The sequence below is a fragment of the Theropithecus gelada genome, chromosome 16, assembly GCF_003255815.1.
Source record: "Theropithecus gelada isolate Dixy chromosome 16, Tgel_1.0, whole genome shotgun sequence".
NCBI lineage: Eukaryota > Metazoa > Chordata > Mammalia > Primates > Cercopithecidae > Theropithecus > Theropithecus gelada.
In genome coordinates, this window is record NC_037684.1 from 16,870,760 (window position 1) to 16,894,870 (window position 24,111).

The following is a 24,111-nucleotide window of genomic DNA, read 5'->3' on the forward strand; positions in this document are numbered from 1 at the left end:
GTTGCTGGGACTACAGGCGTGTGCCCCCATGTCCAGTTCCTTTGCTTTTTGTTGTATTTTCTGAGTGGTGTCTTCAATTGTACTTTCCAGTCTGATACTGAATTTTAGTTTGTCAGAGCCTTTTTTGAGATGTGTGTTTCTGAATGTTCCTTTTATAGAACCCTGTTCTATAAATATTTTCATTTTTTTCTGAGAACATTAGTCCCACTCCCTGACTTCCTTCAGCTTCCTGGACTGTGTTTCCTATAATTCTTTCTTCTTATTTGGGGCTCTCTCATGATAGAGGCTTTCCTTAAATGCCTGCTTGTGCCTCCAATCCTTGGCTGTATATGTTCATGTTTTAAGAGTAAGGCAAAAAAGGCAAACTGTGAACTTTGCATCCAAAAGCAGGTCTTGCTACGGTATAAACTTCATTATAGGACCACAGTGCAAAAATCTGGTCCTTTTGCTAGGGGACACCCAAATATTGGTACCTGTTAATTTTTTCCTTGGGCAAGTTAGCTTCCCAGAGAGAAATACTCTCTGCCACTATTCTTGAAGTTGAGTGGATGAAAAGGGCCAGTGATCTCACTTTGCACTAAATCTGTTTTCAGTATGGCATTAGCTGGCTAGAGACTCTCTAAACTTTCCAGAGTAAACCTCCAATCTACTACCTGAGTTGAGGAGGGTAGTAAATGACCACGTGAAGCTGGGGAAAGGGGACAAACAGCTTCTTTGGCTCACTCCTTCTATTTTCAGACCCACTCTATACTACTGCTCTCTGAGTGATGTAGTGACCTGAATTCCTAAGCCTTTGCTTGGTTCTGCTCAATAAACTGGTTTCTTTCTTGGTTTTCTGCAGTGTAGGCACTTTTGAGCTTTTTTCAATTATGTGAACCTTCCTAGTTTTGGCTTCCGAAGACTGCTGTGATCTCTTTCTCCTTAAGGTTTTGTGCCTTCTCAAAGATCTATACAAGATCTGTATCCCTATTTTAGAGGGATTTTAGTGGCAAGGAGAGAGAGAAGCAAAGAAACATGCATGAGTTCCCCAAATGCTCTTCTTTAAAGTCTGCTTTAATTTGGCTGTTTACCACCCACCTACTGTAATCCTCTTTCTCTGTTTTCTCCTTATTTACCTACTACACTCTTTAGTTTCCCTTAGTGGCCTCTCTTAATCTGTGTCACCTAAATGTACCTATTTTCAAGATGTAGTTTGTGGCTGGACACAGTGGCTCATGCCTGATCCCAATACTTCAGAAGGCTGAGGAGGGAGGACTGCTTGAGCCTAGGAGTTCGAGATCAGCCTGGACAATATAGGGAGACCCTCTCTCTACAAAACAGAAACAAAAATAAAAACTATCTGGGCATGGTGGCACATGCTGGTGGTCCCAGCTACTTGGGAGGCTGAGGTGGGAGGATCGCTTGGTCCCAGAGGTCGAGGCTGCAGTGAGCTGTCATCACAATACCGCACTCCAGCTTGAGTGACAGACCAAGACTTTGTCTCCAAAATAAAAGAAAGAAAAAAAAAAGATGTAGTTCTTGACTCTCTTTTCCCTTCTCACTCCCCATATTCTCAGCATTTAAACAATTATCAGAAATAAAGTTTCAGTTCAAAGGCTGATAACTACGGGCATGAATCCCACAACTTGGGCTACTCCCCCGTTCCCATCCCAGTTTATTTTACCTTCTAACCCAGTCTAGATTCCTCAATCTGCATCTCTAGCTCTGTCTTTATTCCTGAGCAATAAGCCTAAACTTCCAACTTCTTGTTCAACACTTCAAAGACTTTTAGATTGATATGCTCAATTCTATCTCATTTTCTTCCTACCCAAACCTGAAACTTGGTATTTTTGGTATTTTTCTTATAGTCATTTCCATATATCCAGTTATAAAAACTAGAAATCTAGTAGTAATATGTATTTTCTCTCTTCCCTTTATACTAATCAGTTGTTAAGTACTGATTAATTCTACCTCTAAAATGTCTTTGCATTGTCCTCATCCTGATTCTGCCTAGTACAGGCTTCTAAGCTATTTTCACATTATCTCCAGAGTATCTTTTAAAAATACAGATCTGCGGCCGGGCGCGGTGGCTCACGCCTGTAATCCCAGCACTTTCGGAGGCCGAGACGGGCGGATCACGAGGTCAGGAGGTCGAGACCATCCTGGCTAACCCGGTGAAACCCCGTCTCTACTAAAAAATACAAAAAAACTAGCCGGGCGAGGTGGCGGGCGCCTGTAGTCCCAGCTACTCCGGAGGCTGAGGCAGGAGAATGGCGTGAACCCGGGAGGCGGAGCTTGCAGTGAGCTGAGATCCGGCCACTGCACTCCAGCCTGGGTGACAGAGCGAGACTCCATCTCAAAAAAAAAATAAATAAAATAAATAAATAAAAAATAAATAAAAATACAGATCTGCTCTCTCTGTATTATTTGCTACTTGCTAACCATGCTTTGCACTCTCTGCCTGGAAAGTCCTTTGCTTTTTTAAGGACCAATTCCCATATCACTTCCTCTGAATCTTCTCAGCCACATCAGCTAGGCAGAACAGTGCACTCCCGTAACACATTTACAGTCCAGCTTGTGAGGTAAGCATATAAGTTTCTGTTCTACTCCATGGCCAGCTCCCTTGAGATAAGCACCAGGTCTCTGTATCCCATCACAGAGTGCCGTATCTTGTGCAATGAAGCTGAAACTACTTGCAACTGAGGCACTAACAACATACCTTGGGTTTTCTTAAGTTGTAGTATCCTTTATTTGTTACTTGAACTTTCCATCTAAAAAACAGAAGTTAAAAAAAACACTTTTTACAATAAACCCTGTACTCTGGATGTTTGGATAAATGAAGGTTTTCTATTAAAATACCATCTAAAAAAGTAACCACATGTATATAAGCATGCAAATTTAGGGATAAGTACTCAGTGTAACTTATTACTTTGGCTCTTACATAATAAAACAAAACACCAGTATCTATGTATAAGTACAACGAGTATCGTCTTTCACATTTAAATTACATGGCACATTTCACCTACACAAGTCTTCATTTGTAAACCAAACAATGATGGCTAAATCTCAAGAAATCTACTTTTTGGGGAAATGTAACTTACCGATCTAGTTTAATTCCATCTGCTTCCATTACATTTCGCAAAACCTGTGCAACTGGAATTTCTCCAGCATAACCTGTACCCCAACCCAATGTATTGGATAGATCGTTGCCTGTTCCCAGAGGCAAGACTGCAACTTGTGGAATGTACTTTTCTTGTCCCTAGAATATGGAAGATATGTTTTAGATTTTTCTCTGCAGACTATTTGCTGGGTAATAATACTTTACAAAATTTATTAAGACCAAAACAGTAAGAATACAAATATAACAACTGTATGTTGTTTTGCTAAAGCTTGTGCTAATTGCTTAATCAAAACATCTCACTTTTAACTATTTGGAGCTGGCAATGTCTAATATTTATCTGCATAATAAAAAATATAAAGTAAAAATATTCCATATTAGGTTGGGCATGGTGGCTCACCCCTGTAATCTCAGCACTTTGGGAGGCCAAGGTGGGAGGATTGCTTGAGCCCAGGAGTTTGACAGCAGCCCAGACAACATGGTGAAACCCTGTCTCTACAAAAAACACAAAAAGTAGCCAGGCATGGTAGCGCACACTTATAGTCCCAGCAACTTTGTAGGCTGAGGTGGGAGGATGGCTTGAACCTGAGAGACGGAGGTTGCAGTTAGCTGTGTTTGCGCCACTGCACTCCAGCCTGGGTGACAGTGCGAGACTGTATCTCAAAAAAACAAACAAACAAACAAAAAACCCATATATATATATGCATAGTATATTTATCTTAGAAGTCCTTCTGCAGTAGTTCTTAAAGACTAATACCTTAATTTTCATGTCATCAACTGCATCCAGGACCCACCCTACAGTCCCATCCCCTCCACAAACAAGTACTCGAGCTGAATAATATGGAAGAAGAGTACAGAGTTGTAGGGCTTTGATAGGAGGAGTTTTAGTTACATCAAAAACCTAGAAACAAAAGAAAAAGAAAAATTATTTTTATCCAACATTTTCCTTCATCTGTAAGGATGATTTCTCTCTAGATGAGTAGAGATATAGTTAAATAACATTACTGGCTACTATGTACTGAACAATATGCCAGGCACTGTGCCAGACTCTTTATATTCATTGTAGCTCACCCCCACACTGACTCTACAAAGCAAGAGTTAGCCTCATTCTATTGGGCTGCAAACTGAGGTGCAGGAAGGTTAAATTCCTTGCCTGTGACTCTCCAGGTAATTAAGTGCTGAAATACAAGGGTAGGCGTGGTAACTCACGCCCATAATCCCAGCCCTTTGGAAGGGCAAGGCAGCTGGATCACTTGACGTCAGGAGTTCAAGACCAGCCTGGCCAACATGGCGAAATCCTGTCTCTATTAAAATACAAAAATTAGCCAGTGTGGTGCTGTGTGCTTGTGATCCTAGCTACTTGGGAGGCTGAGGTAGGAAAATCACTTGAACCTGGGAGGCAGAGGTTGTAGTGAGCCAAGATCATGCCCCTGCACTCCAGCTTGGGCGACAGAGCAAGACTCTGTCTCAAAAAAAAAAAAAAAAAAAAAAAAGTTATAGTTTATCTATTACACCACATTGCCTCCTTCCTGTTCACATAAACCACAATGTGCTAAGTTCACCTTTAACTAGTATTTCATATCTTATACTGGCTTAAAAAAAAAATCACCAGTGCAAGTTAGCACAAATTTCTAGAAAGCAATTTTGCAATACATAGAAAATGACATAAAAATGCAAGTAACTTTGATAATCCATAACTCTGTCAATGACCCTAGAAAAATATTTCGAAAGACAAAAATGCCTAAAAATATGTATAAAAATATTCACTGTGGCATTATTTATAACACAATCATAGAGACACTGTTACCCTTCAACAGTAGGAGAGTGCATAAATAATGCTATTTCCATTCAATTATTTTAGTCATTAAATATGTAATTATGAGGACAACGTTGAAACAAGGAAAAATATTTATACCATTAAAGTTAAAAAATTCAGAATGCAAATTTGTATCTAGATTATTGTTACAGTACTGTTAACATGTAAAGTAAATGCATAGATAATTAATGGAAAAAACAAGAACAAAGAAAACTGATGTATTCGTATGGAGAAATTGCAAATGATTTTCTCTGTATTTTTTTAAATTTTCTTAAGCTGTATAATATTGAAAGTGTAAAAAATACAAATTGGAAGGACAAAATCATTGCATTTCTAATTGTTACACAATAGGTTATTTAATTTTCCTTTTTAAAATTTTTTTTGTTTTTTGGTTAATTTTTCAAAGTAAAAGTCGCTAGTTGTACATTCAATTTTAATGATCCCTTTATTTATTTATTTATTTATTTATTTTTTGAGGCGGAGTCTCGCTCTGTCGCCCAGGCTGGAGTGCAGTGGCCAGATCTCAGCTCACTGCAAGCTCCGCCTCCTGGGTTTACGCCATTCTCCTGCCTCAGCCTCCCGAGTAGCTGGGACTACAGGCGCCCGCCACCTCGCCCGGCTAGTTTTTTGTATTTTTAGTAGAGACGGGGTTTCACCGTGTTAGCCAGGATGGTCTTGATCTCCTGACCTCGTGATCCGCCCGCCTCGGCCTCCCAAAGTGCTGGGATTACAGGCTTGAGCCACCGCGCCCGGCCATGATCCCTTTATTTTTAAAACTGAGGTATAATTTACATATAAGATTCACCCATTTGAAGTGAACAAGCCAATAATTTTTATTAAGTTCACTGAATTGCACAACCACCACCATCATGCAGTTTAGAACATTTTTGTTGCTTTAATAAGATCCCTCAATGTCCAATCGCAGTCACTCTCCATTTCCAGCCCTAGCCTCAGGCAACCAATAATCTATTCTCTACCTCTACAGACTTACCTTTTCTAGACAAGTCAGATAAATGGAGTCATACAATATAAGGTCCCTTGTATCTGCCTTCTCTATGTTTTTGAGGTTCATTTATTGTAATATGTACGTATCAGTAGTTTGTTCCTTTTTGTCATTTCATGGTATTCCATTGTATGGCCTCACTACATTTTGTTTATCAGCTCATCAGCTCATGAACAGCTGGGCTGTTCATGGTTTTTGGCTATCATGAATAATGCTGCTGTGAACATTTTCATGCAAATCTTTGTGAGAAATATGTTTTCACTTAACTTGGGTAGATTCCTAGTAGAGGAATTGCTAGAAGATATAATAAATTTATGTTTAACTTTTTTTTTTTTTTTTTTTTTTTTGAGACAGAGTCTCGCTCAGTCACCCAGGCTGGAGTGCAGTGGCCAGATCTCGGCTCACTGCAAGCTCCGCCTCCCGGGTTCACGCCATTCTCCTGCCTCAGCCTCCCGAGTAGCTGGGACTACAGGCGCCCGCCACCTCGCCCGGCTAGTTTTTTGTATTTTTTAGTAGAGACGGGGTTTCACCGGGTTCGCCAGGATGGTCTTGATCTCCTGACCTCGTGATCCGCCCGTCTCGGCCTCCCAAAGTGCTGGGATTACAGGCTTGAGCCACCGCGCCCGGCCTTATGTTTAACTTTTTAAGAAACAGTCAAGATGTCTTCTAAAGAGGTTGTACCATTTTATATTCCCACCACAAGAGTTCCTGTTTCTCCACATATTTAAATGGCTGATCTTTTCATAATTATTATTCTTTTCTATGATCAGGTGGTTAGTGACTTAAAGCATTAATAACCATTCCATTTTAGGGAAAATTAAAACATTAATAAAGAAAGGAAGTTTTTTTCTTTAGTTACCTGGACTGGATTCAACAAGATCCTAAATTCTCCCAACAGTCCTTCTCCCATATTAGTTCCACTACGAGAGTTGGCCAGGATTATTAATGGCGTCCATTGCTTTCCAAGCTTAGAGGCTAGCTAAAAGAAATTGCCATGAGTGAAAAGGGTTTAGAATCTCAAAGATGAAAAACACATTTTCCATGCCTTGAGAACAATGGTGCTATAATCTGCTGAAATAAAAACAACTATACCAGTTCTCTCAATTCAATATAAAAATCAAAGAATTCTAAGAATGGAAGGGAACCTCAGAAATTAACTAATTTAAGCTCCCTTTCAATGTTTAATTCTCTTCTACATTATTCTAGATAAGTCATCCAGCATATGCTCAGACACTCACATAAGGAACTCACTAATAATGCAGCCCATTACTCTGCTACATCAAATTATTAGAAAGTTTGGACTTTAACTGAGCTGAAAATCTGTCCTTCTATAACTTTCAACCATTCACAGAATAGACACTGATTTTTTTCTCTGATCTTTTACCTTGATTTTCCTTTACTGGATGTATTCTAGCATATTTTGCAAGGTTTTATTTCTTTTTTTAAAATGGGGCACTCAGATTAAAAAATCTGGACTTCCAATAGCTCAAAGTCAAATGAAATTAATACTTTTCACAATGTAACCATTTCTTCTTCCCCTCTCCTTGTAGATGTAACCATTAATGAAGTTATTCTGTGGTTTGACTTAAGAGATTCTCCTCTCTTGTGATCTCAGGTTGAACTCAGATAAATAAGAGATTGTACATTTAAAAAATGTGTCAAAACAATAATGTTTGAAAAATTTAAAATGTCCCTTTCCTTGCAGAAATATTGATAAAGGTGACATGTAAGACATAAAATCTTAATTTGAAAAAGGTACGATTTTAAAATAAAATAGTTTAATTATTTTGGTATATCCAATTAGAAAATAAATCTATAAATTTTTATAATGTTTCCTTAAGAGCTACATAAAGACTGATTCAGTAAGCTACATCAATTTCATACACATATCTACATACTATAAACTGTTGTCAACAGGTTTAATGTTCACCATTACTTGTGGGAGCATTTAATGTGCAATGTAAACTTATCTCTAGGGACCCTGTATAAAGTTCAAAATAGAAAAATATTTTTAGAACAAGGTGTGAGGAAAATCTATTTTCTTTTCACTGACAATAATCATGAATCCCAAAACTGACTGTTCATCAGAATCTTCTGAGGACCTTAAAAAAAAAAAGATGAATTCCTGGACTTACCCTATACCTACTAAATCAAATATGGTAATGAAAGTACTACTCAGAAATCTGTATTTTTAAAAAGCTCCCTAAGTCATTCAGATGCAGGCAGTGATTTAGAAACCATCAATATAACATTTCCAACTTCCTTTTAGACATGAAAGAACTCAAGAGCCAAAATTTTTGACCCATCTCTAGGAACTAGGTAGGGTTTTATGGCTTACCATAATGGCATTTTATTTCCCTCCTTAGTCTTGATCTGTTATTTAAATTTATTTTATTCCTGGTACCAATTCTTCTTACATACTGTCTTAACCATCTCAAACAATGACTTAAGCAGCTTTTAAAAAATCAATCATACAAGAGAAATAAACTCTAATTACCACTTCATAATCTGTTTTTTTGTCTTTACGCATCTGATTAATGGAGGTTAAATAACTTGGTGGAATGATTAGGTTTTTGAATTCTCCAAAATCACACTTCTCATTCTTTAAACTATTTTTCATGCACTCATCATGTACTGTTTTCTGGCACCAAATGCACCTGAGGGAAGGAAGAAACAAGCGTTAACTAATTTTAAACCATAATCTCAATGATAACCCACAAAACCATCATTTTTGTTAAAAAATAAAACAGTAATTTTATCACTCTTACTTATCATAACATTTGGCAAATAAAAGAGATCTATCTGCACAGTGAAATGGAGCAATAAGGTTTGAACATATTTGACAGTTTAACCTAATAGCATTTTTTTTTTTTTTTTGAGAAAGGGTCTCACTCTGTTGCCCAGCCTGGAGTGCAGTGGTGTGATCTCAGCTCACTGCAACCTCCGTCTCCCAGGCTCAAGTGATTCTTCTGTCTCAGTCTCCCAAGTAGCTGGGATTACAGATGTGTGCCACTACCGCCCGGGTAATTTTTGTATTCTTAGTAGAGATGGGGTTTCACTATGTTGACCAGGCTGGTCTCGAATTCCAGACCTCAAATGATTCACCCACCTCGACCTCCCAAAGTGCTGGGATTGCTGGCATGAGCCACTGTGCCTGGCCTAACAGCATTTCTTAAAATGCGGCTTGGGGGCCCCAAGATCCATTCAGAGCATCTGTGAGGTTAAAGTTTTAGTAATAACACTAAAGAGTTATTTCACCTTCATCCTCTCAAAACTGTACAGTGGAGTTTTCCAGAAGCTTTATGACATGTGCTATGACAACAGAAGCAAATATGATAATCTAGCTGAATTATAAGTGAAAGAAACATATAAAAATTTAAAACAATGTAACTCTCCTCACTAAATTTTCATAAAAATAATTTGTTACTATTATTTTAAAAATATTTAAAAAATTTATCAGTTTTAATTTATGACATGATAAATATCAATGGATGTGATCCACATAAACAAAAGCTGATCTAAAATGATAGTTTTATATATATTTGTGCTTTGGCTGAAATGCAGGTTCATGAGGCCTGAAGCCCTTGCTATTTAAATGCCCCACTGACATGGACCCTTGAAGAGTTCCTCAGGGACCAACTTGAAAATCTCCTAACCTGTAAATATAAGTACAACAGTACGTTTCTTTTTGTCAGTCAATACGAAAATAATTCATATGCTTGCTTTTGAAATAGACATAAGAACATGTGTATTCAGATTTGCAACTATGTTTGGACCCAATTGGTAAAACAAGCAGAGAACAGAGCTGGTAAAGGTCCTGGGTTTCTATTATTAATTTGCTAAGTATTTAATCCACTCACAGGTAAGGCAGATCTGACTGAAGTGATAAAGAAGGCCACCAGAAAATAATGGTTATAATTAAATGAATACAAAAAAAAAAAAAAGAGGATAAACATTCTTTCACCCAGAGGTCCACTGTTGACCTTCTATTTTAAGCTGTTTTTTCCTTTTGGATATTCAGATTTGTCAAGTACTTAGCGCTGTTTTCTGGAGTCCTATTTACTGCTAAAAGAAAGAGTTCTCTGTATAATCTGTTACAGAGAAAATGAAAATAATTTCCATTATCACATTTGTTAATTTTAAACTCAACTTAAGAAACTATAGTAGACTGGTTATGTGGCTGAAGCATAATATCTCTATTTATTGGTCTACCATAACTTAAAAATAGTATATCACCATCAAAAGCAATCAGAAAGGATAACCACTGAAGTATTTCATAATGGTTTCCTCTGGGAAGAAAAGTAGGATTGAGGCATGGGAAAAATATTAACTTTTTCGCCTACATTTTTGTTTGTATGTATTGCTTGAGATCCTAAAAACCAGAATATATACATGAACTACTTATATAAATTTTAAAAATTATTTAAAATATTAGCTTATAAAAACTTAGAAATACAAAAAGGCATAAAATAAAAATCATCCAGAGAGAGTCACTCTTAACTTTTTGACTTATGTATTCTCAGTTTTATAGTGTATACGTTTGTTTTTCAGGTTAGAAGTATGATGTATATATATCTGGATAATGCATTTCTATACTGTATCATAAAACTTTTTTGTATAGCATTCTTTTTTTAAAAATATGGTTTGTAAAAAATGTATATTATTACATCATGTGAATATAATATAATTTATTTGACCCCGTCTCAAAAAACAAGAAAAATAAACAAAAATTAGCTTGGCGTGGTAACGTGTGCCTGTAGTCCCAGCTACTAGGGAGGCTGAGGTAGGAGGATCACTTGAACCTGGGAAAGGGAGGTTGCAGTGAGCTGAGACTGTGCTACTGCACTCCAGCCTGGGCATCAGAGTGAGATTCCATCTCAAAAAACAAAACAAAAAAACCCTCACCCCCTTTCTGTTTTTTAAAAAAAGATATTTAGTTTATTTTTGAAAATATAAATAACATGGGTAAATGAATGAGATTATCTCCTTGCAATCTTGGAAGTTACTGAATCAAAGGGCATGCACTTTCCTAAGGTTCTGGATGTTCGTCCAATATGCTTGTTACGACTGCATGAAAGTGCCCATCACATGTAACACTTACTAATACTGCTCATTAGTACTTAATTTTTCTTTGATAATTTGATAGAGAAAGGTATCCTATTGTTTTAATCTGGAAGTCTTTTGATTACTAGGTAAAACTGAGTTTTTCAGTCCCCTTTTGTGAATTCATTCATGTTCTATATTCATTTTTCACTAGGTTTTAATAATTGCATATACTTTTATTTATCTAGAATATCAACCTCTTTTCTGGCATATTTATTGCAAACATGCTTCAGTTTTCTTTAAAATTTTCTTTTTAATCTACTTAAGTTTTTAAAATATATATATACACACATATATATTTCCGTTTGTAGTTGGCTTAAATGGTGTTTCACTTAAAAACAATTTTTTTTTTTTTTTGAGATGGAGTCTCGCTCTGTCGCCCAGGCCTGGAGTGCAGTGGTGCGATCTCGGCTCACTGCAACTTCCACCTACCAGGTTCAAGTGATTCTCCTGCCTCAGCCTCCCTGCCTCAGCCTCCCGAGCAGCTGGGACTACAGGTGTGTGCCACCATGCCCGGCTAATTTTTGTATTTTTAGTAGAGATGGGGTTTTACCATATCGATCAGGCTGGTCTCAAAAACTCCTGACCTCATCAGTCTGCCTCGGCTTCCCAGAGTGCTGGGATTACAGGTGTGAGCCACTGAGTCCCGTGAAAAATTTTTTTTCAAGAGACACTGTCTCACTATGTTGCTCACACTGGCCTGAACTCCTGGGCTCAAGTGATCCTGCCTCAGTCTCCTGAGTAGCTAGGCTACAGGCACCTGGTTAAATGCTGTTATGCTTTAAAGTCCTTTACCATTTCCTAGATATTCACCGATAGTTATTTTTTACTCCCACACTTCAGTTTTCATAGTTACACCTTTAATTCAGTGCTTCTTAACCTTCTGGGGTTATAGATTCCATTCAGAATCTCATGAAAGTGTCAGGCTTTTCCAGAACTTTATGAACCACCATGTTAATAACCCCTGTATTGGCTGGACACAGTGGCTCACGCCTGTAATCCCAGGATTTGGGAGGCCGAGGCGGGTGGATCACTTAAGGTCAGAAGTTTTAGAGCAGCCTGAGTAACGTGGTGAAACCCTGTCTCTACTGAAAATATTAAAAAAATTAGCCAGGCATGGTGGTGCACACCTGTAATCCCAGCTACTTGGGAGGCTGAGGTAGGTGAATCACTTGAGCCAGGGAGGTAGAGGTAGCCGTGAGTCGAGATCGTGTCACTGCACTCCAACCTGAGCAACAGAGTGAGACTGTCTCAAAAAAACAAAAACAAAAACAAAAAACAAACCACTGCATTAATCTACCCGTAATTAATCTGGTATATTATGAAGGGTTAACCTTCTCCCCTCCCCCAAAGAGCACTTGTCCTAACACGATTCATAAAACCATCTTTTCTATCCCCAATAATTTGTGACAGAACATTTATCATTTACTAAATTCTCATAAATTTCAGAAATAATAATAATTATTATTTTTTGAGACGGAGTTTCATTCTTGTTGCCCAGGCTGGAGTGCAATGCTGTGATCTCGGCTCACGGCAACCTCCGCCTCCTGGGTTCAAGAGATTCTCCTGCCTCAGCCTCCCGAGTAGCTGGGATTACAGGCATGTGCCACCACACTTGGCTAATTTTGTATTTTTAGTAGAGATGGGGTTTCTCCATATTGGTCAGGCTGGTCTTGAACTCTGCCCGCCTTGGCCTCCCAAAGTGCTGGGATTACGGGCATGAGCCACTTCGCCCAGCCCAGAAAAGATTATTTTAACCAATATAATAGCTATCATAAGCCTTTGCTCCATAAAGGTATAGCTAAAATGCTTAATAGGGCCAGGCATGGTGGCTTATGCCTGTAATCCCAGCACTTTGGGAGGCTAAGATGGGAGGATTGCTTGAGCCCAGGAATTTGAGACCAGCCTGGGCAACAGGGTGATACTCCCATCTTTACAAAAAAGAAAAAAAAATTGTCAGGCATGGTGTTGCATGTCTGTAGTCCCAGGTACTTGGAAGGCTGAGGTGGGAGGATTGCTTGAACCTGGGAGGCTGAGGCTGCAGTGAGCCATAATCATGCCACTGTCTTCCAGCCTGGGCAATATACAACAAGACCCTGTCTCAAAAAACAAAATAAAATAAAACACTTACTACTCAGTATTACATTCTTCTTTAGAAATACCATATTCAAACCTGAAGCCTATTATCTTTACATATGTTGTAATTAGTATTTAACAACCTAGATTTCAAACTCACTGGGAAGATAAGACATTACTAACATGTGTTGATAATTCAGCTTTAGCATCATGTCACTGGGTAACAGCTTATGATCTTTTTTCTTTTTCTTCTGAAAAATTTCAAAGTTTCAGAGAAGTCAAAAGGATAGCAAAATGAATACCCTAAGCCCATCCTTCACGCTGATTCTTAATGAACATTTTCTTCCACAATATTCTTTTTCCATATAAGCTCGTATTTTGCTGAATCATTTGAAAGTAAACTGCAGACAGTATGAGATCTCACCCTTCAATATTTCAGCAAATATATTCTAGAAGAATAGTTTACTTTTTAAAATATTTTACTTAAAAATATTTTTTACAGGTATGCCTACCACCTACATTCTACCATTAACATCTTTCTGTAATTGCTTTGTCACATTTCTATCCATCCATTAATCCATCTTATTTTTAGTACATTTCCAAGTAACCTGAAGACATCAGAATACTTCCCAAATACATCAGCAAATAGGCTTATCACTACTTACAATTCATGATTTGTTTTTTCCTTTTGATGTAAAATTTACAATGAAATGTACGTATATACCTCCTGAGTTTTGATAAATGAACATATGTAACTAAAACCCTTATCAAGATACAGAACATTACTCTAGAAAGTTCCTTCATATGAAAATACAGAATGGCTCATGAATTTATATGCCGTTCTTGTGCAAGAGTATGACTGCTTTATTGGGGGAAAAAAAAGGTTTCACAAGGCTTATTTTCTCTAAAAAAATTACCTGTTCACAATACCTCTCTTCTTTAGTGTGCTGAAGGAGGCAGCTGAATTATACATAAAGTTGAGATGGTCATTTATGAGATTCACTAGAACAGGGTTCTGCAAACTGCAAATATGTCTGCCATCTGATTTTGTGAATGAAGTTTTACTGGAACACAGGTAAGCTCATTCATTCATGTATTGTCCATGGCTGGTTTTGCACTGCAACTATGGCAGAGTTAAGTAATTATGACAGACAAAATGGTTTGGAAAGCTGAAAATTATTTTGGCTCTTTACAGTAAGTGTGCCCACCTCTGCTCTAGAACATGATTTGGTATCTTTCACTGTTTCAGATAAATAATGAAATGAATAAACATACGCCAATAGAATATAGAAACAAAATTTATGATCAAAGCTGAGACTAATTACATTGAGGCCAATGTAATTGCCTTCTGAGAGTCGGCAGCTTTGTTTTACTAATCACAGTAATTGTGTGTGGGGCGTGGGGTGGGTGTAATGAATAAAAAGTCCTATAAATTAAAAAGCAATTTATTTTTCTCTTAATGAGATAGAACACTACAAGAAACAAAGGTTCATTTAATAAATATATTGAATATGTAGAAATATAACCTAATTCCCTATTTTAGTCAGAGGAGAGACAAGAAAAAGAAAAAGAAGAATAGCGAAATAAGATACCAGGTGCAGAAATACATTGTAGTGGTTGGAGGTAGAAACAGGAACACACAAAAAGAAAAAATCTACAAAGTAGACTCTAGCACAGTGTCTAGTACAAAAATAGATGCTCAGTAAGTATAATGACTGAATGAGTATAAATTAAAGGGCCTTTCTCACTTATTCTGCAGGCTTTAAACTCAGTCATCATCTCTCATTAGTGTCCTTTGAAATGCTAACTTGTCTGCAGAGTTCACTCACTTCCCTAAGAATGAGATGCAGACAGGGAAGGAGCCCTCCTCAGGGCTTAAAATTCAGCAAAGGACTGTCTGGTCTGTGTTTAAAGGTTCTAAGTAGCTATTTATTTTGTTTCTCATTCCAAAGTATCTCATTCCTACAGAAGGTCACAGGAGACTGTAATGCTATATAAAATTACTGGCCAACATAAATCAGTTCAGAACATTGTAGAATATGTACAACTTTAGGACACTGTGGTCTCTTCTCCTGGGAATAATAAATATCTCCTAAATTACACAGAGACAATTTCTGTTATGGGGTAAGGGGTACTCTGTAAAAATGCACTAATGAGGAAAAGAAAATTTATTATCACAAAGACTCAGTGTGCTCAACGGGAGGACACAAAATTAAGACACAGAGGTGCATGTTTTTAAAGATATGTAAATATAGCAGTGGTTCTCCATCTTTAGGACCTGTAGGGCCTGTTAAAACCAAGACTGCTGATGTCCAGCCCAAGTTTCTGATTTAGCAGCTCTGGGGTTGAGCTAGGATTACCAGGAAAAAAAAAAAAAAAAAGACAATGCCTAGTTAAATTTGAATTTCAGAGAAACAACAAATACTTTTTATGCTCCAAATACTGAAATATTTTATTTTTATTTGCTAAACCTAGCAACCCTAGAATTGGCATTTCTAACAGATTTTGAAGAGATGCTGATGCTGCTGGTCTAGGGACCTTACTTTGAGAACCACTGAGATATAGGATATTATGTTATCGCCAAAAAGGAAAAATTGGGGGAGGAGGGAAGGTGAGTAGATCAGGCAAGAGTTCCTGAAGGACAAGGACAGGGGATGGGTCTTTAAGGGTGCCTAGAAGCTAGCCAGAAGTTAAGAGAGGAAAGCTTTGAGCAAAGGGGCAGAAATGTCAGAAAATGCCTGACATTTAAGGAAATTACAAGAAGCTTGGTGTTGCTGGTGCATAAAGTTTAATGAAGGTGGTGTTAGATAAAACTGGAAAGACAGAGGCCAGAGAGTACTAGGACCTTATGTACCCTGTGAATAAGCACTTAGGGGTTTACACTGTAAAACAATCAGCTTACATGATGGGGAGCAATTTAAAGGGTTTTAGGCAGAGCAGGGACTTGATCAGATTTGCATTTTTAGAAAGATCATTTGGGTGGAGGATCAGAAGCACTATGATTATGTGTTCAAGAGTATTTGAAATACCGTTATTTATGGAAACCATTTTTAATATAATTCTGCACAGACACAGACTGCTGGAGGCTATACCAGAGAAGGGAAGGAAATAGAACAATACTCAATTCATTATGAAATTTATTTAAGGTCCCTGCTAACTTGGCTCTCACTGATGCCAGAAGGACAGCATTTAATTTTTAAAAACACCAAATAAAAATGCATGGTTACAAAACTTTGTAGTTGGCTAGAATATATTATTTTGAAAATTTATTCTTAAGCCTCTTTGATAATCTGTAAAATTATTTAAAATAAGACTTAAAAACAGGTACTGACATTATAAAAGCGTTCATGCTAATCAAATAATTTCCGCAAAAAAAAATTAAAAAAATTAAAAAGTAGCTTCCTATTTACTGCTTATTTCATTTCTTAAGCATGTTTATGGGCCTTTCTACTTGTCCGAAATAAAACTCATTACAATGATGATGCCAGACTTAAGGCTCAAAGGAGGCTAGGTGCTAGTCCGGAGCTGGAAATCCTGGAGGCCAGTCCTATTTTACCAGAGTGGACCTAACGGGCTTTAATTTTCTCAACTGTGAACTGAGTTAGAAGAGATCATTTGCAAAGCAGCATTCTCATTTACTAATTTCCAACATCAGCAAAGGACATCTTCACCTATTTTCAGACAATATTTAAGGACAAAAATGTGTTGTCTAGTGTATATATAAAATACATTAAAATATTCTTGGCTTAATCAAGGTCACTTATCTAAGATTCAACATGTCCTGAAAGACCAAGCGTCAAAAGGAATATTCCTTTCAGTGTTCTTTTTGAGTATATTTCGCTATGATACCAACAACTATATTAGCAAGATATAAAAGTGCTGCCTTGGAATGACACTTGTTTTCACTGCATGTTCACAGTACAAAACCTGTGACCCAGCAGTTTTGCGGCTGAAGGGAAAAGTTAATTTGTCCATATTTCATTTTTCCTTATTTAAAATAAGGAAATAATCGATAGGAACAAACGCTAAAATCTACAGTGGCCATGAAGCAAGCACCACTTAGAAACCTCTGTATTAACGTTAGGAGCCAAGTTTTATTACCCAAAAGGGCAGGCTGGCTGAGGAGTGGAGGCTGGACGCATCATCTCAGCAAATGACTACTGCAAAGCTGTCACGCTTGCACAAACTCAGGGATGTTTATTAGCTTGCTTCCTCAAAACGAGTTAAGGTCATCAGCAGAGATTAAAGAAGGCCTCTACACCACTCTATGAAATCCTGACTCCCAGGGCGCATTCTGGGACAGTGAGTGTCCACGAAGACCATACCTGTAATCGCAAAGCTTGGGTTGACAGCCACACTGCTGCTTGCAAACCATACAGTAACTGCACAGGGGCACGTTGCCCCTGATCCAGTGGTGGGGCATGGCGTCCAGGACCTTGGTGTCATTCTTGAGCATAATCTCCTTGCACTGGAAGCGCCTGTCGGCCTTCTTGAGGCAGCCCTCGTCCACCCGGAGCCCGCAGCAGTCGCAGAAAGCGCCCTGCAGAATGTGCTGCGCGCACACGCAGCAGTAGGTGGGCTGGCTGAACAGGTCCGTGTCGCGCCACCCGTGCTTGCTCTTGCGGAAGATGTCTCTGCGGTGCAGCAGCCGGCGCGACCGCTGGAGGCTACACCAGAAGGTGATGAACACCGGCAGCAAGACCGAGCACAGCGTCCACAAGATCAGGTGCCCGTCCGCAAACAGGCCCTCGGAGGGCGAGCCCGGCGCCGGCCGCCTCTCCGCTTCCATCTTCTCCAAGGACGACACCTAACAAGGAAAGAAACAGGCGGTGCACCCCGGGCTCGCCATCCCTTCCCTGCTCCCCTCCTGCCTTTCTGGGGCCAACCCAGGCGCCCTCAGTCCAGGTGGCTCCGCTCTCCCAAGGGCGGCACTGCGCCTCGTACCCCGGTCGCCTGGGACCTGCCGCGCCGAGAAGGCGACGTCCAGCCTTCACGCTCTAGTCCCCACTCCCCAACCCGCCCCACGTCGGGAGCGCGTCCAGGAGCCGAAGGCTGCCGCTGCTGCCGCCGCCGCCGCCTCACATCCCCGCCGGTCTGACCCACGGAAGGGCGCAACACACAGGGGCAAGCTGCCCTCCACCGAAAGGCCGGGCGCCCGTAACCGTCGACCCAGGCCTCGCACTCCCCTCCGGGGCGCAGTCTCCTCCCGGGCCCCACCCGCCCCCACGCGCGGCCCGGCGCCCTCGCCCGTCTCGGGAGGCTTCCGGAGACCTGCGCCGCGCCGGTTCTCGAGCCCTACCTCGCGCGAGCGGAGGCGCGGCTCCTGGGCAGGCCTTGGCCGCCCTCGCGCAGGAGGAGTGCGAAGCTGGGCCGCGGGCGGCGATGAAGCCGGGGCGGGGGAGAAACGCTTGAGGCTCCAGCCGCACGCACGCCGACCCGGCGCGCGGGGCCGCGAGCTGGAGGCGGGGCCTGCGGCTGCGAGCCCCTGGTTGGGCGGAGCCAAGGCTGACGGGCGGGGCGGAGGTGTGAGGTGGGAGGGGAGACGGACCTGCCTGAGGGGGCGGGGCCGTGGAGGAGGCTGGAGATGGATGGAAGGGGCAGGGCACTGCGGCTGGGGGCAGGGCCTAGGGGAAGGGGGCGGAGTAACTGGGGCGTTTGAGATGATGGAGGGTTGAACGCCAAAAATTCATAATCATAGAAAATGCCGGAGCGCCGCGGCGGGGGAGGGCCGCGCTCGGCGCCGACACGAGTGCCGCTGGCCTGAGCCGAACCTCTAGCCTATACTGCCGGCGCCGCGGAAGCGTACGCCGACTGGGACGCGAGGCGGCCTGAGGCGGAATGAGGCGGAATGAGGCGGAATGAGGCCTGCGCGGCGCCGCGGCCCGCTCTCGCCGCGGCCCGCTGAGGTAGGTGCGGCGGCCGCAGTCGCGCAGACCCGAGCGCTCCTCCGCTGAGGACCGGCGGGCGGGCGTGGAGGCCTAGGGCGAGCGGGGTAGCCGCCCGCTCGTCGCCGCTGACCCGGAGCCCGGCTGCAGTTTACGCTCCCTCCGGTGGCGGGCGGGCCTCCCATCCACCACCCCGCCGCCCGCGCCCGCCAGCGTCCGAGGCCCGGGAGAAAGGGGAGCAGCGGGAGCCGGAGACCACCGGAGATGGGAGCACGCCTCGTGCTGCTGTAGTCTAGCCGTAGGTTCCGGAGGAATGCCCGCTCCCGGCTGGAGTGCTACCGGCCCCACACGGACCTGAGCCGCGACCACGCGGGCTGCAGCCTGCAACACATCAGGGACCCGGAGAACGCGGACGCGAAAGCGCCGCCGCTCAGCACTCCCGAAGAAACACGGAGTCCGCAGAGGCACAGGCGCTGCCCCAGCGCGCACAGCTCCACTCAGCGGCTTCCTTCCTACAACACACGTAGGAATGGGAGCCGAGGACTTGATGCTTGAGGACTTCCTCTAGCGTAAAAGATGGAAAGAAAACACACACAGAAGCAAGGGACCAAAGGAACAGAAAAGAAGCAGAGATCATAGGAAAACTGCGAATAAATACCTGATAATATCTTCCAAAGGATTAGAGAAGACATAACATTCATTAAGAATGCACATATAGGCCGGGCGCGGTGGCTCAAGCCTGTAATCCCAGCACTTTGGGAGGCCGAGGCGGGCGGATCACGAGGTCAGGAGATCGAGACCATCCTGGCTAACATGGTGAAACCCCGTCTCTACTAAAAATACAAAAAACTAGCCGGGCGAGGTGGCGGGCGCCTGTAGTCCCAGCTACTCGGGAGGCTGAGGCAGGAGAATGGCGTGAACCCGGGAGGCGGAGCTTGCAGTGAGCCGAGATCGCGCCACTGCACTCCAGCCTGGGTGACACAGCGCGAGACTCCGTCTCAAAAAAAAAAAAAAAAAAAAAAAAGAATGCACATATAGATGTGTATATATATACGTGTATGTGTGTATGTATATGTGTGTATATATATGCATATGTGTGTGCGTATATGTGTATTAACTGTAGAAGATAAAGGTAGACACTAGTAAAAGTGGTAAGAGCAGATTTACAATGTACTATTGTAATAGGGAAGAAGGTACCTCGTGAACAGGACTGAACTTTGTGCAGAAGTGACGGTGTTTCAGAGGAGGAGAGAAGGGAGTATGAAGGGGATGAGCAGGAACTCAGTAGTCAGGAAAGTGAAACTTGTGAAGGGTGGGTCAATGTAGATACGGTTAGGCGACAGTGCCTATTAGATGACTGTTACGGGAGTCAGGGTCCTATCCTCCCACGGGAACTGGGAGATAGGCCCTTTGCTTCCTGGTGATTGCATGTTGGAGGAATGGCTTTCAGGTTCTTGAGAAGGACACTCCTGATGTGTAGGAGACATTACATCCCAGAGAGAGGAAGGATTCACAATTATTTAGTTTTTTTTTGTTGTTGTTAACTCTTTAAGAAAGGGACATCAGGGGCTGCTTGTAAGGTGTTGCCAATAGCGAACAGTGAGTTCTTTTGGCAGCTTTCCAAGGCAGACACTTTAGGGGGTCTGGGGTCATCCTATGGATGCAGCTTTGAGTAGTTAAAAGTTGTGTGTTTAGGCCGCGTGCGGTGGCTCACGCTTGTAATCCCAACACTTTGGGAGGCCAAAGCAGGTGGATCACGAGGTCAGGAATTCAAGATCAGCCTGGCTAAGATGGTGAAACCCCGTCTCTACCAAAAATAGAAAAAATTAGCTGGGCGTGGTGGTGGGCACCTGTAATTCCATCTCCTCGGGAGGCTGAGGCAGAGAATTGCTTAACCCGGGAGGCGGAGGTTGCAGTGAGGCGAGATCACACCACTGTACTCCAGCCTGGGCGACAGAGCGAAACTCCCATCTCAAAAAAAAAAAAAAAGAAAAAGAAACAAACTATGTGTTTAAGCCTTTTAATATGGGCGAAGGATGAACCATACCCTTTTTTGCTGAAGTCTGTAGATTTCATAGGCCAAGGTGGAGGCCTAGTTGAAAAGGGGGCTCAGGGAAGCCTGGCTAGAGCTTGGTCAAGGAGGGAATCTTCATCAGTCTGTGTGTATATACACGGCATGTGGACATGCATAGACACGTGTATAGTGGAGGCTGTGTTACGAGGATTCTGCACAACTCAAGTCCCCTAATGGGAACAGTCTTGGGGAGGTCACTCTTGAGGCTTTTTGTGGTATTGTGGCTACTGGGAGACCTGAGGAGGGTTCTGGCCACTAGCAGACTCATTTCATTCACCCCTTGGAATCTGCTCAGGCCTTGGACTTCCGTATAATAGTAACTTCACCCCCCAATGATCCTCCATGTTCCTTGCTGATGCTGTGATTGCTCCTCCAAGTTCTCCACCTATGTCCATCTGAGCACTTGGTATTTCTACTCTAGTGTAAGAAGGTTCTGGTCCCAAGTCTCTTCCCAAACATTTATTCCAATTGATCATCCAGATGCCCCTCCTTTGCCATCCCTCTTTGTTCCAGCAAAGAACACCACCCCTCGGGGAGATACAGTGGACTCCTTGTCCTCATCCTGACTCCCCTTTTCTCTGGTACTCACAGGCCTCAGTGAGTCTCTCGGTCTCTGCCTGCAGCACAGGTCCTGGACTTGAGCGTATCTCTCCATCCCCACCTCCACTACTCCCCTGGTCCAACTGTTGCCATTCTCACCCTCGAATCACTGTCACAGCCTCCCAGCTTGTATCCCTGCTTTACCATGATCCCTGCAGGCTGCCTCTGAACTCTTACATTGAAATGAAACTCTTACTGTGGGGAGAACCCCTCCATCCTCAGACCCCTGGTACCCTTCACTCACTTCCCACTCTGGCCATCGTTCACTGAGTTCAGGCCACTCTGGCCTCTGCATGGTCCTCACGCCCACCAGACTCGTGCCCCCTTCAGGGCTATTGTCAGTTCCACCCCCTTTTCCTACAGAGTTCTCCATGTCTTCATTCTTCAGGTGCTGCCTCCCGACAGAGGCCTTGCTGACCACCCCCGCCAAGATTGCCCCACTCTCCCACGTGTCACTCCCCTCCCTGCCCTCTTGATTTTTCTCCATAAAACTGGCACTTCCTTTCATGCTGTGTTGTGTGTTTAATTATATTGTTTAATTATATCTGCCTTCCTTAAACGAGAGCAACATGAAGACAGGGACTTTCTAATCTTCATTGCTATCTCCAACCAAAGCACTTGTTTTTTTGTTTGTTTGTTTTTTGAGATGGAGTCTCGCTTTGTCTACCAGGCTGGAGTGCAGTGGCACGATCTAGGCTCACTGAAACCTCTGCTGCCCGGGTTGAAGCGATTCTCTTGCCTCAGCCTCTCAAGTAGCTGGGATTACAGGTGCCTGCCACCATACCCAGCTAATTTTTGTATTTTTAGTAGAGACAGGGTTTCACCATGTTTGCCATGCTGCTCTTGAACTGCTGACCTCAGGTGATCCACCTACTTCAGCTTCCCAAAGTGCTGGGATTAGAGGTGTGAGCCACTGCACCTGGCCAAACCAAAGCACGTCTGCTGCTGCTGTCCCTGTCATTGATCTATGTGACTTCCCCTCCACCACAGTTACTCAAAATGTCTGTTGCTGCTTCCCTTCCACCAGGATAACACCCATCTGTGCTCACTGCCTAATGAGGGGACATCAATGGTGTCTAAGTATACTAACTGTGGGAACCTTGGTTTAATTTTGTGAGAGAGAAGTCCCTTACAGCCTCCTCAGTTTTCCAGTGAGAAATGTTTTTGGTGATTTTGAGAGGAGATGGGGAAAAGTGATGTGGGGTTCCCCAATGTTGTCCCAGGGGATTTCTTAGAAATTTCTCCCTACATCGCTCTTGTAGTGAAATAAAACCATTTCCATGCAATTTATCAATTTTGTTTTTTGAAAAATACCTGCTATTTGAATCTAAATATTATAGAAATTTCTCTTTAAACATTCCCTTTTACTTTATCCCAAAATAAATTTCCCTTTGCTTAAAATCTTTCTTTTTTTATTTTTCGAGACAGAGTCTCACTCTGTTGCCCAGGCTGGAGTGCAGTGGTGCTATCTCGGCTCAGTGCAAGCTCCGCCTCCCAGGTTCATGCCATTCTCCTGCCTCAGCCTCCTGAGTAGCTGGAACTACAGGTGCCCACCACCCACGCCCGGCTAATTTTTTTTTGTATTTTTAGTAGAGACGGGGTTTCGCTGTGTTAGCCAGGATGGTCCTGATCTCCTGACGTTATGATCTGCCCGCCTTGGCTTCCCAAGGTGCTGGGATTGCAGGTGTGAGCCACCATGCCCGGCCAAATATTTCAACAAATACATACGCCAAAAAATGATGCTTTAACTTACGAGTTAAAACTGTTGGGACTATAACTCTAGAAAAAATATTGCAGTTGAGTACTGAAAGTCTTTATTGATAAATGAAATCTATTTTCAAAGTATAATACAATAATTTTGTAGAGGATAACATAGAAATTGTTCTCGTAGGAGATTAATACATAAATAATATTTACAGAGCATTGTCTTGAGAAATGCAGTTTGATGATGTTTCAGTTTGAGCAAAAGATGAGGCTCTCATTATGGCATTTCTTTTGCTGCTAATGAGAGAGAATCCAGACTTTGCTGATGTGCTCCAGGATCTCCTGTATTGTTTAGATTTGGAGGAATTGACCATGAAGGAGCTGGCTGCGGCGTTAGGAGGGGAAGGTGGAAACTTCAATGCAGGAAGGGACTCCTCTGGATCCACTGGCCTCAGGGACCCTTGGATGGAGTTAATGTGGGAGAACCTAGCCTGGCAGCTCTGGAGGCCTGAGTGGAAGGGAGAGAACAGTGCTGCCCTAAGACCCAGGCCCTCCTAGGGAAGGGAGCATCAGGGCTTGGCTCTTGGCTGCCTGGCTGGTGTGGAAAAGCTCCTAGTGACGGGGTGACTCCCATGGCCTCTTCCAGGGACTCCAGCATTGATAACATCTCTGCCAGCCCTTCTTGTTGCTTGGAGAGTCTGGATCGCTCTTCTTTTTTCTCCTCTTCTTCTTTAAACCTCTCTTCTTTCAGTT

The 24,111-nt window shown here is 42.3% G+C and overlaps 1 protein-coding gene across 1 annotated transcript in view; it reads right to left on the minus strand.

Moving 5' to 3' along the window:
- The window catches only part of DGKE (diacylglycerol kinase epsilon), a 30,424-nt gene extending 10,888 nt beyond the window's left edge, over nt 1-19,536 (minus strand). The window contains exons 1-8 of the mRNA XM_025362212.1: nt 19,240-19,536; nt 18,395-18,719; nt 17,421-17,902; nt 8,414-8,573; nt 6,776-6,895; nt 3,855-3,998; nt 3,081-3,238; nt 2,699-2,750 (exon numbers count right to left, since the gene is read on the minus strand). Coding sequence (XP_025217997.1) covers nt 2,699-2,750; nt 3,081-3,238; nt 3,855-3,998; nt 6,776-6,895; nt 8,414-8,573; nt 17,421-17,884 — 1,098 coding nt within the window. The 5' untranslated portion in view covers nt 17,885-17,902; nt 18,395-18,719; nt 19,240-19,536. The remainder of the gene's footprint in view (nt 1-2,698; nt 2,751-3,080; nt 3,239-3,854; nt 3,999-6,775; nt 6,896-8,413; nt 8,574-17,420; nt 17,903-18,394; nt 18,720-19,239) is intronic.
- Between the last annotated feature and the right edge of the window lie 4,575 nt (nt 19,537-24,111).